The sequence below is a fragment of the Somniosus microcephalus genome, unplaced genomic scaffold (assembly GCF_052327205.1).
Source record: "Somniosus microcephalus isolate GS21.2 unplaced genomic scaffold, FLI_Smic_1.0 unresolved_chr1, whole genome shotgun sequence".
NCBI classification, from domain to species: domain Eukaryota; kingdom Metazoa; phylum Chordata; class Chondrichthyes; order Squaliformes; family Somniosidae; genus Somniosus; species Somniosus microcephalus.
In genome coordinates, this window is record NW_028225179.1 from 135,072,317 (window position 1) to 135,084,907 (window position 12,591).

The window sequence follows — 12,591 nt, forward strand, 5'->3', positions numbered from 1 at the left end:
TGCTTTGGACTGGGGTTGGGGGGGGGTGGCGGTGCGGAGACTCAGAGGAGCCTCGAGCAAACCAGCCTCAACAGACTAAAAATGAATCTGAAACATTTTCTTTCTTGCTGATGGGGGAATGTGTACAGTCTAAGAGGGCCTTGCACAGCCCTTCCCCATCAACCCTCGACCCTGCCCCAATGTCAGTCAGTGGCTCAGTTGGTAGCACTCTCGCCTCTGAGTTAGAAGGTTGTGGGTTCAAGGCCAACTCCAGAGACTTGAGCACAAAAATCTAGGCTGACACTCCAGTACAGTACTGAGGGAGTGCTGCACTGTCGGAGGCACCGTCTTTCAGATGAGACATTAAACTGAGGCCCCGCCTGCTCTCTCAGGAGGATGTAAAAGATCCCATGGCACTATTTTGAAGAAGAGCAGGGGAGTTCTTCCCGGTGTCCTGGGCCAATATTTATCCCTTAAATCAACATAACAAAATAACCCAGATCTGGCCATTATCACATTGCTGTTTGTGGGAGCTTGCTGTGCGCAAATTGGCTGCCGCATTTCCTACATTACAACAGTGACTACACTTCAAAAAGTACTTCATTGGCTGTAAAGCACTTTGGGACGTCCGGTGGTCGTGAAAGGCGCTATATAAATGCAAGTCTTTCTTTTTAACATTCTAGGCCACAGAGCTGACCACTGGATCCTGGGGCCTAACAGGCAGCCCCTTTCTGTGTCCATAATTTGAACCACAACAGCAACTTGCATTTCTGTAGCGCCTTTAATGTAGTAAAACCATCTCAAGGCGCTTCACAGGAGCGATTATCAAACAAAATCTGACACCGAGCCACATAAAGAGATATTAGGACAGGTGACCAAAAAGCTTGATCAAAGAGGTAGGTTTTAAGGAGGGTCTTAAAGGAGGAGAGAGAGGTAGAGAGGTTTAGGGAGGGAGTTCCAGAGCAAAGGGCCTAGGCAGCTGAAGACATGGACGCCAGTGGTGAAGCAAAGGAAATCGAGGATGCACAGGAGGCCAGAACTGGAGGAGCACAGAGATTTTGATGACTTGTCGGGCTGGAGTTGGTTACAGAGATCGGGAGAGGGGCGGGCCATGGAGGGATTTGAACAGAAGGATGAGAATTTTTAAATCGAGGTGTTGCCCGGACCGGGAGCCAACGTAGATCAGCGAGCACAGGGATGATGGGTGAACGGGACTTAGGAGACGGGCAGCAGAGATTTGGATGAGCTCAAGTTTACACAGGGTGGTAGGTGGGAGGCCGGCCAGGAGTGCATTGGAATAGTCAGGCCTGAAGGTAACAAAGTCATGGATGAGGGTTTCAGCAGTAGATGGGCTGAGACGGGGCAGAGACGGGCGATGTTACAGAGGTGGCAGTAGGCGGTCTTGGTGATGGAGAGGATGTGGACAAATACTTCCCTCATTGGGGAGACCTAATTGAGGTGTATAAAATTATGAGGGCCGAGATAGAGTGGATAGGAAGGACCTATTTCCCTTAGCAGAGAGGTCGATAATCAGGGGGCATAGATTTAAAGTAATTGGTCGGAGGTTTAGAGGGGATTTAAGGAGAAATGTTTTCACCCAGAGGGTGCTGGAGGTCTGGAGATCACTGCCTGAAAGGGTGGTAGAGGCAGAGACCCTCATCACATTTAAAAAGTACTTGGATATGTACTTGAAGTGCCGTAACCTACAGGGCTACGGACCAAGAGCTGGGAAGTGGGATTCGGGTGGATAGCTCTTTGTCGGCCGGAAGGTACAAGATGGGCCGAATGGCCTCCTTCTGTGCTGTAAATTTCTATGATTCTATGATTGTCACATCCTTTGAAGATGTGGGCAGGTGCATTTTTGTGCCACTGGACCCTCACTCTGGAAAAGGGGATGAGATTGGAGGGCAGAATGCAGCGTGCATCTCAGGCATCTGTCTAGTCCGCCTATCCCAAATCAACTGGAAAACTGGCGGGATGGGGCTTGAAAAACCTAGGACATGATGTCCAGTTGATATTGTACACTAGATGCAAGAGCACCCATATCTTGATAACAGACATTACTAAGAAAAATAGGTAATGGGTAAGGTTCACCAATCTCTGTGTATCGGTCTAAAAAGGATGGATTACATCTCCAATGGGATCTGGTTTATTATTGAGTTATAGGCATCTTCCACACAGTAGGGATCGAGCCTAGTTTCATGGGTGGGGACGCCACATGCTAAACATGCAGAGGAAACGTTGGCATACATTGTTGATATGTGTATTCCACTGTTAAAGATTTCATTGACCCTTAAACACTGATGTTGATAGACTTTTGTTGGCTAAAGATATTAAGGGATGTGGAACCAAGGTGGGTAAATGGAGCTAAGATATAGATCAGTCATGATCTAATTTCTCTAGAACAGAGAAGGCTGAGGAGTGACCTGATAGCGGTCTTTAAAATTAGGAAGGGGTCTGATAGGGCAGACGGAGAGAAGATGTTTCCACTTGTGGGGAGTGCAAATCAAGAGGTCATAAATGTAAGGTAGTCACTAATAAATCCAACATGGGATTCTAGAGAAACTTCTTTACTCAGAGAGTGGTGAGAATGTGGAACTCGCTACCACAAGGGAGTGGTTGAGGTGAATAGTATAGATGCATTGAAAGGGAAGCTAGATAAACACATGAGGGAGAAAGGAATAGAAGGATATGCTGATAGCGTGAGATGAAGTAGGGTTGGGAGGAGGCTCGTGTGGAGAATAAACACCGGCACAGACCAATTGGGCCGAATGGCCTGTTCCTGTGCTGTAAACGTCTATGTAATGGCGGAACAGGTTCAAGGGGGCCGAATGGCCCACTCCTGTTCCTACGTTCCTTTCCCCAAAAACCTCTGTGCCATTTTTTGGCTCCCTTTTCCTCAGCGTTACCTGCTTGCCCAGCTCCCTGAAGAATTCGCCAGCGTTCTCGATGACCAGCTCATCCGTCAGATGGTAGTACGGCTGCTCCTTGCACAGCATTAGGATCTCCCATAATGTGACACCGAACGCCCACACGTCGCTGCCGGTGGTGAACTTTCCCTGCGAGGGGGATCACAAGTGGAAAGTGAACATCCATTGCCCCCCTCTCTCCCATCGACAGCATCGCACTTCACGTACAGTGATGGCAACATCCAGATACTCACTCGGGTTCTGGTGGGGGCGGGGGGGGGGGGGTTCCACCGCGCACGGTTTCGGAGCAATAATTTGATCGGGCCCGATCCCACTGGGAAAAAATGAACGGCCGAGCTCCTGACGCACGCCGTTATTAACGCGCAAATCGGCCTATCGAGTTCAGGGGATGAAGCGATATGCCGTGAGTGGCGAATCTCCAGAACTTGCCGGCCGATTTACTCCAATCCGCCATTTGCTTCGTACAAACTGCATCTCGCCCTCAATCACCCCCCCACCCCCCCCCGCACCGCTTTATTTTTAAAAACTTTCTGGATTTGCATCTTAATTGCCCCATTAAACTTGCCCCAATAAGTTAAGGCTGGTAGTTAGGAGTGTAAGTACCTTTTTAACGATGCGATAATTGTCAATGAAACGCCAATCAACCTCTCTGGCCCGGAAAGGGAACAATTTAAACTGTTCAGTTTGATTCCCTGCACGTAGTCAATTGTTGTTAGAGATTTAAAAGGTGTCAAATTCTTAATTTTTAATTTTTTTCCTATTTTTTTCTCTCTCTCTCTTAATCTGATCTTTTTTCCTCTCACTATGTCTCCTCCTGTACCTGATTTGACTCTAATTCACCCTCAGATAAAATTGGGGCAGGGGAATTTTTCACCAGCACCGCGCCCCCCGATCCCGTCAGTTTCCCGACGGGTGGGTAAGGTTAAAATTGCTCCCCTCCTCTCGACGTCGCGTCTGAAAGGCGGGCAGCGGGAGAAGAAAGGCCAGGCGTGCAGCAACACCGCAATTTCATCATCATCACCGCCACTTACCAACAGAATGCTTTCCCAAGCCATCCAGCGAATGGGAAGCACGGCCCTCCCCTGGATCCGGTAGTAATCCCCAGCATACAGGTTCCGGCTCATCCCGAAGTCGGCAATTTTGATGGTGTAGTTCTCGCCGACCAGGCAGTTCCGTGTGGCGAGGTCGCGGTGCACGAAGTTCATCGAGGCAAGGTACTTCATGCCTGATGCAATCTGACTGGCCATGTGCACCAGGCTCGGGTAACTGAGGGAGAGAGAGGGAGAGACGGTGAACTTCATTCTCTATAGAACTCAAACCCAGCACCAAGCTCATGGTCTACAGAACAGCAGTGATACCCGCCCTGCTGTATGCCTCAGAGACATGGACCATGTACAGCAGGCACATCAAAGCACTGGAGAGGTACCACCAACGCTGCCTCCGCAAGATCCTGCAAATCCATTGGCAGGATAGGTGCACCAACATCAGTGTTCTCGCTCAGGCCAACATCCCTAGCATCAACGCTTTGACCACGCTCGATCAGCTCCGACGGATGGGCCACATCGTCCGCATGCTGGATACGAGACTCCCAAAACAAGCACTCTGCTCGGAGCTCCGACACGGCAAGGGAGCCCCAGGTGGGCAGAGGAACAAAAAGTGCAACATCCCCAACCAACACCTGGGAATTCCTGGCCCAAGACTGCACAAAGTGGAGGAGAAGCATCCGGGAAGGCGCTGAACACCTTGAGTCTCTTCGCCGGGAACAAGCGGAAGCCAAGTGCAAACAGCGGAAGGAGCGCACGTCAAGCCAAGCACCCCACCCACCCACCCCTTCAACCACCGTCTGCCCCACCTGTGACCAGAGACTGTAGGTCCTGCATTGGATTCATCAGTCAACTTGAGAACTCATTTTTAGTGTGGAAGCAAGCCATCCTCGGTGCCTAACAGAAGAGAACTCTACAGAATTGAAAAGCAGAGAAGTAATGGAATTGAAACAACAACAACAGCAACTTGGCATTTATATAGCGCCTTTAACGTAGCAAAACATCCCAAGGTGCTTCACAGGATCGTTATCAATAAAGACATTTTTGAGACAGAGCCACATAACGAGATATTAGGACAGGTGACCAAAAGCTTGGTCAAAGAGGCAGGTTTTAAGGAGTGTCTTAAAGGAGGAGAGAGAGCGGTAGAGAGGCGGAGAGGTATAAGGAGGGCTAATGCCACTGAAGGCACGGCCGCCAATGGTGGAGCGATTAAAATCGGGGATGCCCAAGAGACCAGAATCAGAGGAGTGCAGAGATCTCGAAGGCTTGTAGGGCTGGAGGAGGTTACAGAGATAAGGAGGGGGCGAGGCCATGGAGGGATTTAAAAAGCAGAGTGGTTATGTTAAACTTGTATAGAACCATGGTTAAATCACACTTGGAGTACTGTGCAGAGTTCTGGCCTCCATGTGATGATAAGGACATAGAGGCACTGGAGAAGGTGCAAAAAAGATTTACTAGAATGATACCAGAACTGAGAGGTTATAACTATCAGGAAAGAGTGAACAGGCTGGGACTCTTTTCTCTAGAAAAGAGAAGACTGAGGGGTGACCTGATGGAGGTCTTTAAGATTATGGAAGGGTTTAATAGGGTAGGTGTAGAAAAGATGTTTCCACTTGTGGACGAGGCCACAACGAGGGGCCATAAATATAAGATAGTCACTCATAAATCCAATAGGGAATTCAGGAGAAACTTCTTTACCCAGAGATTGGTTAGAATGTGGAACTCGCTACCACAGGGAGTGGTTGAGGTGAACAGCACAGATGCATTTAAGGGGAAGCTCGGTAAACACATGAGGGAGAAAGGGATAGAAGGATATGTTGATGGGGTGAGATGAAGTAAGGTGGGAGGATGTTCGTGTGGAGCATAAACACCGGCATGGACCAGTTGGGCCAAATGGCCTGTTTCTGTGCTGTCAATACTGTGTAATATTTTGTAATTCCAAGGCAGGCTAAGGACACAACTGCCCGCGCGTGAAGACTCATGGTAGGAATTTCCTCTGGAGCTTAACCCACCCCCCGCCAAACCCCGATTGGCCGGGGTCAATTTGGCTGAAGGTCAACGGAACACCGTCTGATCCGGGGGGGGTTTCCGCCTGGAGGTACGATTGGCGGGAGGCCCGAGGAAACGGCCAGTGTTAAGAGTCTTGCTACGACGCTCCTCTGCCTGTTGTAGTAGAGGCTTCTTCTCGGCCTGTGCGAAAGCCGAGCTTTTTATGTCCGGAATGTAAGCGACAGAATTTGTGTACACCACAGCGACCGGAGGCCATCGCCCACCTTGCTAACTGTTTCGAGTCACTGTCCAGCCAGGTGCTGAGGTTCGCTCACTACCGAACCATGTGGGGCTGCTGTTAATTCCGTTCACTCTACAACTTGTTGTACATTTCAGCAGGGTAAGGATTGGACTCTGCATGTGGTAGATTTTTCACCGTGCAAAATTAAAGAAAAATTATTTTACTCAGCTGTCGCTGGTTTAGAATAATGTTGTAACGTAATTTTTCTTTAACCTTGGGCTGGATTTTGCCAATGGGGAGCTTTTGGAGGCGGGACTCCCACTTGTTGGGTTTTAGTCCCGCCTCCATCGACTTCAGGCCAACCCACGCCATTTTCCCTTGATTGACCTTGTTAAGCCCGCCCCCAGATTCTGCCATTTTCCCAGCATTCCCGCCACCAAACCCGCCTCCCCAGACATCAGGACATCCCAAATTACAGCCAATGAAGTACTTTTTTTTTTGAAGTGCAGTCAGTGTTGTAATGTAGGAAACACGGCGGCCAATTACTGCACAGCAAGATCCCACAAACAGCGATGAGATAAATAACCAGATAATCTGTTTTTAGTGATGTTGGTTGAGGGGGTAAATATTGGCCCAGGACGCCGGGGGAGAACTCTCCCTTGCTCTTCCTCGAAATAGTGGTAATGGGATCTTTTACGTCCACCTGAGAGGGCAGTCATGGGGGCCTCGGTTTAACGTCTCATCCAAAAGACGGCCCCTCCAACAGTGCAGCGCTCCCTCAGCACTGGCACAGGGGAGCATCAGCCTGGAGTATGTGCTCAAGTCCTACCGGAGTGGGATTTGAACCCACGACCTATCTAACTCACAGATGAGAGTGGCTACCCACTAAGCCATGGGGCTACAGCCGTGCTCATGAAATATTCCTCTATGTAACTGTATGGAGCGCCTGTCTACTCTACAAGAAAAGGATTAAAAAGGCGATCAAAGTAACAAAGTGCTTTCTTCCCCTTTGCTAACACCAGTTCTAACCTGATGCTTGGGATGTTGTTTGCAGTGGCGATCTTTTCCTCCAGCTCATGGTTGCCAAGGAACTGGTTGAGGTCTCCATTCTCCATGTACTCTGTAATCATGCAGAGTGGATCATCGCGCATGCACACCCCCAGCAACCGAATAATGTTGGGATCCTTTAGCCGTGACATGATCTTCACTTCCTTTAAGAAGTCGTTCCTGCAGACAGAAAGACAAAGGTCAAACGCTGACCCATCGCTTGCCGCAGGGACTCCCATTTTATAGCTTGATGCATTACAACAACAACTAGCAGTTATACAGCGCCTCTAACGCAGTAAAACATCCCAGGGCACTTCACAAGAGCGATTATCAGACAACAATTTGGCACCGAGCCACATAAGGAGATATTAGGGCAGGCGACCCAAAAGCTCGGTCAAAGAGGTCGGCTTTAAGCAAGGTCTTAAAGGAGGAGAGAGAGGCGGCGAGGTTTAGGGAGGGAATTCCAGAGCTTAGGGCCCAAGCAACTGAAGGCACGGCCACCAATGGTGGGGCAAAGGGAGTGGGGAATGCGCAAGAGACCAGAATTGGAGGAGCACAGAGATCGCAGAGGGTTGTAGGGCTGCAGGAGGTTACAGAGATAGGGAGGGGAGCGAGGCCACGGAGGGATCTGAAAACAAGGATGAGACGTTTAAAATCGAGGCGTTGCCGGACTGGCAGCCAGTGTAGGTCAGCGAGCACAGGGGGTGATGGGCGAATGGGACTTGGTGCGAGTTAGGACACGGGCAGCAGAGCTTTGGAGGAGCTCAAGTTTAGGGAGGGTGGAGGGTGGGAGTCCAGCGGTCTTAGTGATGGAGAGGATATGGGGTCGGAAGCTCAGCTCAGGGTCAAATAGTCTGGTTCACCTCCTTTTAGTTAAGTCTTTAATATGTAAGTGCCATTAGGATTGAAGATTCTGAAATGAAGACTGAAAAACCATTTCCGCTGGTTGGGGAGTCTAGGACTAGGGGGCATAGTCTAAAAATTAGAGCCAGACCTTTCAGGAGTGAAGTTCGGAAACACTTCTACACACAAAGGGTGGTAGAAGTTTGGAACTCTCTTCCGCAAACGGCAGTTAATGCTGTGCCAATTGTTAAAGTTAAATCTGAGATTGATAGATTTTTGTTAACCAAAGGCGTTAAGGGATATGGGGCAAAGATGGGTATATGGAGTTAGATCACAGATCAGCCATGATCTCATCGAATGGCGGACCGGGCTCGAGGGGCTGAATGGCCGACTCCTGTTCCTATGTTCCTAAGACTCCTTTCATATTGAAATACAGGAAAGGATATCACTGCATGGGATTGCTACCGCCCCATTTCCTGGTAGAGAGACTGAACTCAGCTGCGAAACGCAATGGGAAAAAAAAAAGGGCTTTGCGAGTGGAGGAGAGTCGAACTGATCCCCCCTCTGAGCTGCAGATGACGAGAAGGCAAAGGCAAACTGTTTGTGGACAGGCCGACGGCCCACCTGGCATTCTTAGTGGCATCCGAGCGCAGCATTTTCACCGCTACCATCAGGGGGCGCCCTTTGCGGATGTTGAAGGGGAAGCCCAGGCTCTCCAGATCCTGAGGACTCTCCACTTCACACAGGTGAACCTGAAAGAGATAGAGGAGAGAAAGGTATTGGCTTCAGCATGTTCCCCCTCCATTGACTTCTCAAACAATACCGCCAGTCCTGCTCGGGGAGTAAAGCCCAGCTCCCCGTGCAACGTCCTGGTACCATCCACACGTCTCCGTCGGGTGTATGTGAAGTCATTGATTCTTACAGCGCAGGAGAGGAGGAGGCCATTCGGCCCATCGTGCCTGTGCTGCCCGCTTAGCACAAGGAGGATTGGAAGATTATGGCCAGTACCTCTGTGATTTCCTCCTTCACTTCACTCAACATCCTAGGATGCATCCCATCCTGTCCTGGTGGCTTATCTACTTTAAGTACAGCCAGCCTTTCTAGTACCTCCTCTTTATCAATTTTTAGCCCATCCAGTATCTCCTCTACCTCCTCCTTCACTATGTCTATGGCAGCATCCTATTCCTTGGTGAAGACAGATGCAAAGTACTCATTTAGTACCTCAGCCACGCCCTCTGCCTCCATGCGTAGGTCTCCTTTTTGGCCCCTAATCGGCCCCACCCCTCCTCTTACTACCTATTTAATATTGACTTGTTTCGTGCAGTTGTGGCCAGCGCTGGATTAACTGTGTAGACTCCGTCACATTATCGACCCAGTGGAGACGCTCCACACCGTTTCACTGAATTGTGCTCAAGTTACTTTCCATCGCTTGATCATTTTTTTTAAGTGACCACCTAGTCAAAAATCCTTTCGCAAAAGCCTAACAGCACCTTAAAGAATTCAAGCCTTTTCTCTTTATTTTTATTTAGACATCAATTAAAATCTCCCCCACCCCAACCACCCCCGCCCCCCGCCCAATCCCCCCCGGGACTTACCTCCCCAAACTGCCCCTCCCCCAGCTTCTCTCGGAAAACGAGCCGTTGCCGCGGAAACTCGCCGACGGCGATATCCTTCCCGGCCAGCGCGTCGATGGTGATGGCAGGCACAGCGTAGGTGTTATTCCCAGTTACTCCCTGGAGGTTCATGATGTCCGCCTCGGCGTAGTGCGGCACGCTATTCTGGGAGCCTGCTTGGGAAGTCATCTTGGTGAGGTCAGGCTCTGCATACACCCCGTTGCATGCTGGGATTGAAAGAAAAGGGGAGAGGATGAATAATCACGAGAAAGAAAAACACCCTCTGTGTGTCTGGGGCTTCGATAGAGCAGGTACACAGGGAAACTATTTCCTCCGATGGGGGGGAATCCAGAATTAGTCAGAATTTTATAACACAGAAACAGGCCATTCGGCCCAACTGGTCTGTGCCAGCGTTTATGTCCCACACGAGCCCCCTCCCAGCCATCTTCATGGACAGGCTGGAGAAGCTGGGGTTGTTCTCCTTGGAGCAGAGAAGGTTGAGAGGAGATTTGACGGAGGTGTTCAAAATCATGAGGGGTCCAGACAGAATGGACAGAGGGAAACTGTTCCCATTGGCAGAAGGGTCGAGGACCAGAGGACACAGATTTAAGGTGATTGGCAGAAGAACTAAAGGCGACATGAGGAAAAACTCAGCGAGTGGTTAGGATCTGGAATTCACTGCCTGAAAGGGTGGTGGAGGCAGATTCAATCGTGGCTTTCAAAAGGGAATTGAATAAGTACCTGAAGGGGAAAACATTGCAGGGCTACGGGGAAAGGGCGGGGGAGTGGGACTAGCTGAACTGCTCTTGCAGAGAGCTGGCACGGGCTCGACGGGCCGAATGGCCTCCTTCGGTGCTGTAACCATTCTATGATTCTATTTACCCCATCAGCATAAGCTTCCCCCGCTACTTCTGTTCACTCCCATCAAGAGAGGGCTCCCAATCAGTGGACAGACACAGGCTTTCCGATGGTTCCCCGCGGCAACGAGTCAAAGGTTATGCTGTTGAACTGGACGAGAGGGAGTGACGCATCTGAGAGCGGGCTTTGGATGGAATTACACAGAATTTACAGCACAGAAACAGGCCATTCAGCCCAACTGGTCTATATTGGCATTTACACTCCACACGAGCCGCCTCCCACCCTTCTTCATCTCCCTCTCTCAGCACAGCCTTCTATTCCTTTCTCCCTCATATACTTATCTCGCTTCCCTTTAAATGCAGATGGATGAGGGGGACATAATCTTAACATGAGTGCTTATGGCTCGGCGATTCAGGAGTGAAATCAGGGAGCGTTCTTTCACACAACATTACAAGCATTTACAGGTAATTAAGGCAAAAGCACAAAGCAAGCTATTTTGGACAAGGCGCATCATGTGCGCACCGTGAGGGCCCCACATTCCTGGCCTTAGGTAGTAAGGCAACAATCGGATGGGAGCGGGTGGAATTTGGAGTTTAGGGTGGAGCTGGTTCCACCGGGTTGCAGTCCATTATTTTTTTACGCTCTGAAATTCTGACGGTCACGTCCACTGTTACACAACTCAAAATGATGCCATTCTTCTTCTTAGGCAGTCCCTTGGAACCGAGGATGACTTGCTTCCACACTAAAAATTAGTTCTCGGGTGACTGATGAGTCCAATGCGGGACCTACAGTCTCTGTCACAGGTGGGGCAGATGGTGGTTGAAGGGGCGGGTGGGTGGGGTGCTTGGGTTGACGTGCGCTCTTTGCGCTGTTTGCGCTTGGCTTCCGCTTGCTCCCGGCAAAGAGACTCGAGGTGTTCGGCGCCTTCCCGGATGCTTCTCCTCTACTTTGTGCGGTCTTGGGCCAGGGATTCCCAGGTGTCGGTTGGGGATGTTGCACTTTTTCAAGGAGGCTTTGAGGGTGTCCTTGAAGCGTTTCCTCTGCCCACCTGGGGCTCTCTTGCCGTGTCGGAGCTCCGAGTACTGAGGACATCGTGGATATCACGTTTGATCAGTTGGACACACCGCAGGCAAAGGTTGGACAGGCAGAAAGGGAACGGGTGACCAACAGAGTACTAGGCACAGGCAGGTAGTGCAGGGGTCCCCTGTGGACATCCCCCTCTCAAACAGATACATCACTTTGAGTATTGTTGGGGGGGATGGCTTATCAGAGGAAGGCAGCAGCAGCCAACTTCCTGGCACCAGGGGTAGCTCTGCTGCACAGGATGGGAGGAAAAAGTGGGGTAGAGCTAGAGTAATGGGCGATTCTATTGTAAGGGGAATAGATAGGCGTTTCTGCGGCCGCAAACGAGACTCCAGGATGGTGTGTTGCCTCCCTGGTGCAAGGGTCAAGGATGTCTCAGAGCGGCTGCAGAACATTTGGAAGGGGAGGGTGAACAGCCAGTTGTCGTGGTGCATATAGGTACAACGATATAGGTAAAAAACGGGATGAGGTCCTAAAAGCTGAATATAGGGAGTTAGGAGGTAAATTAAAAGTAGGACCTCAAAGGTAGTAATCTCAGGATTGCTACCAGTGCCACGTGCTAGTCAGAGTAGAAATAGAAGGATATTTCAGATGAAAACGTGGCTAGAGGAATGGTGTGAGGGGGAGGGATTCAAATTCCTGGGACATTGGAACCGGTTCTGGGGGAGGTGGGACCAGTTCAAACCGGACGGTTTGCACCTGGGCAGGGCCGGGACCGATGTCCTAGGGGAGTGTTTGCTAGTGCTCTGGGGGAGGGTTTAAACTAAAATGGCAGGGGGTTGGGAACCTGAGCAGGGGGACAGAGGAAAGGGAAACAAGGATAAAAGCAAAAGATAGGAAGGAGAAAAACAAAAGTGGCAGTCAAAGAAATCAACGGTTTAAATCAAACATGGCCACAGTAAATAATAATTCTAATAGGTCTAAGAGCGTTAAAAAAACAAGCCTGAAGGCTTTGTGCCCTTTCA

General features: G+C 50.1%; 1 protein-coding gene across 5 annotated transcripts in view; it reads right to left on the reverse strand.

Moving 5' to 3' along the window:
* LOC147095910 (discoidin domain-containing receptor 2-like) overlaps nt 1–12,591 on the reverse strand; it is a 239,370-nt gene that overhangs the window by 7,096 nt on the left and 219,683 nt on the right. For all 5 annotated transcript variants that reach the window (XM_085974916.1, XM_085974917.1, XM_085974919.1 and 2 more), the window contains 5 exons: nt 9,668–9,912; nt 8,697–8,824; nt 7,212–7,409; nt 3,941–4,175; nt 2,889–3,038 (listed from right to left, as the gene is read on the reverse strand). In XM_085974916.1, coding sequence (XP_085831042.1) covers nt 2,889–3,038; nt 3,941–4,175; nt 7,212–7,409; nt 8,697–8,824; nt 9,668–9,912 — 956 coding nt within the window. The remainder of the gene's footprint in view (nt 1–2,888; nt 3,039–3,940; nt 4,176–7,211; nt 7,410–8,696; nt 8,825–9,667; nt 9,913–12,591) is intronic.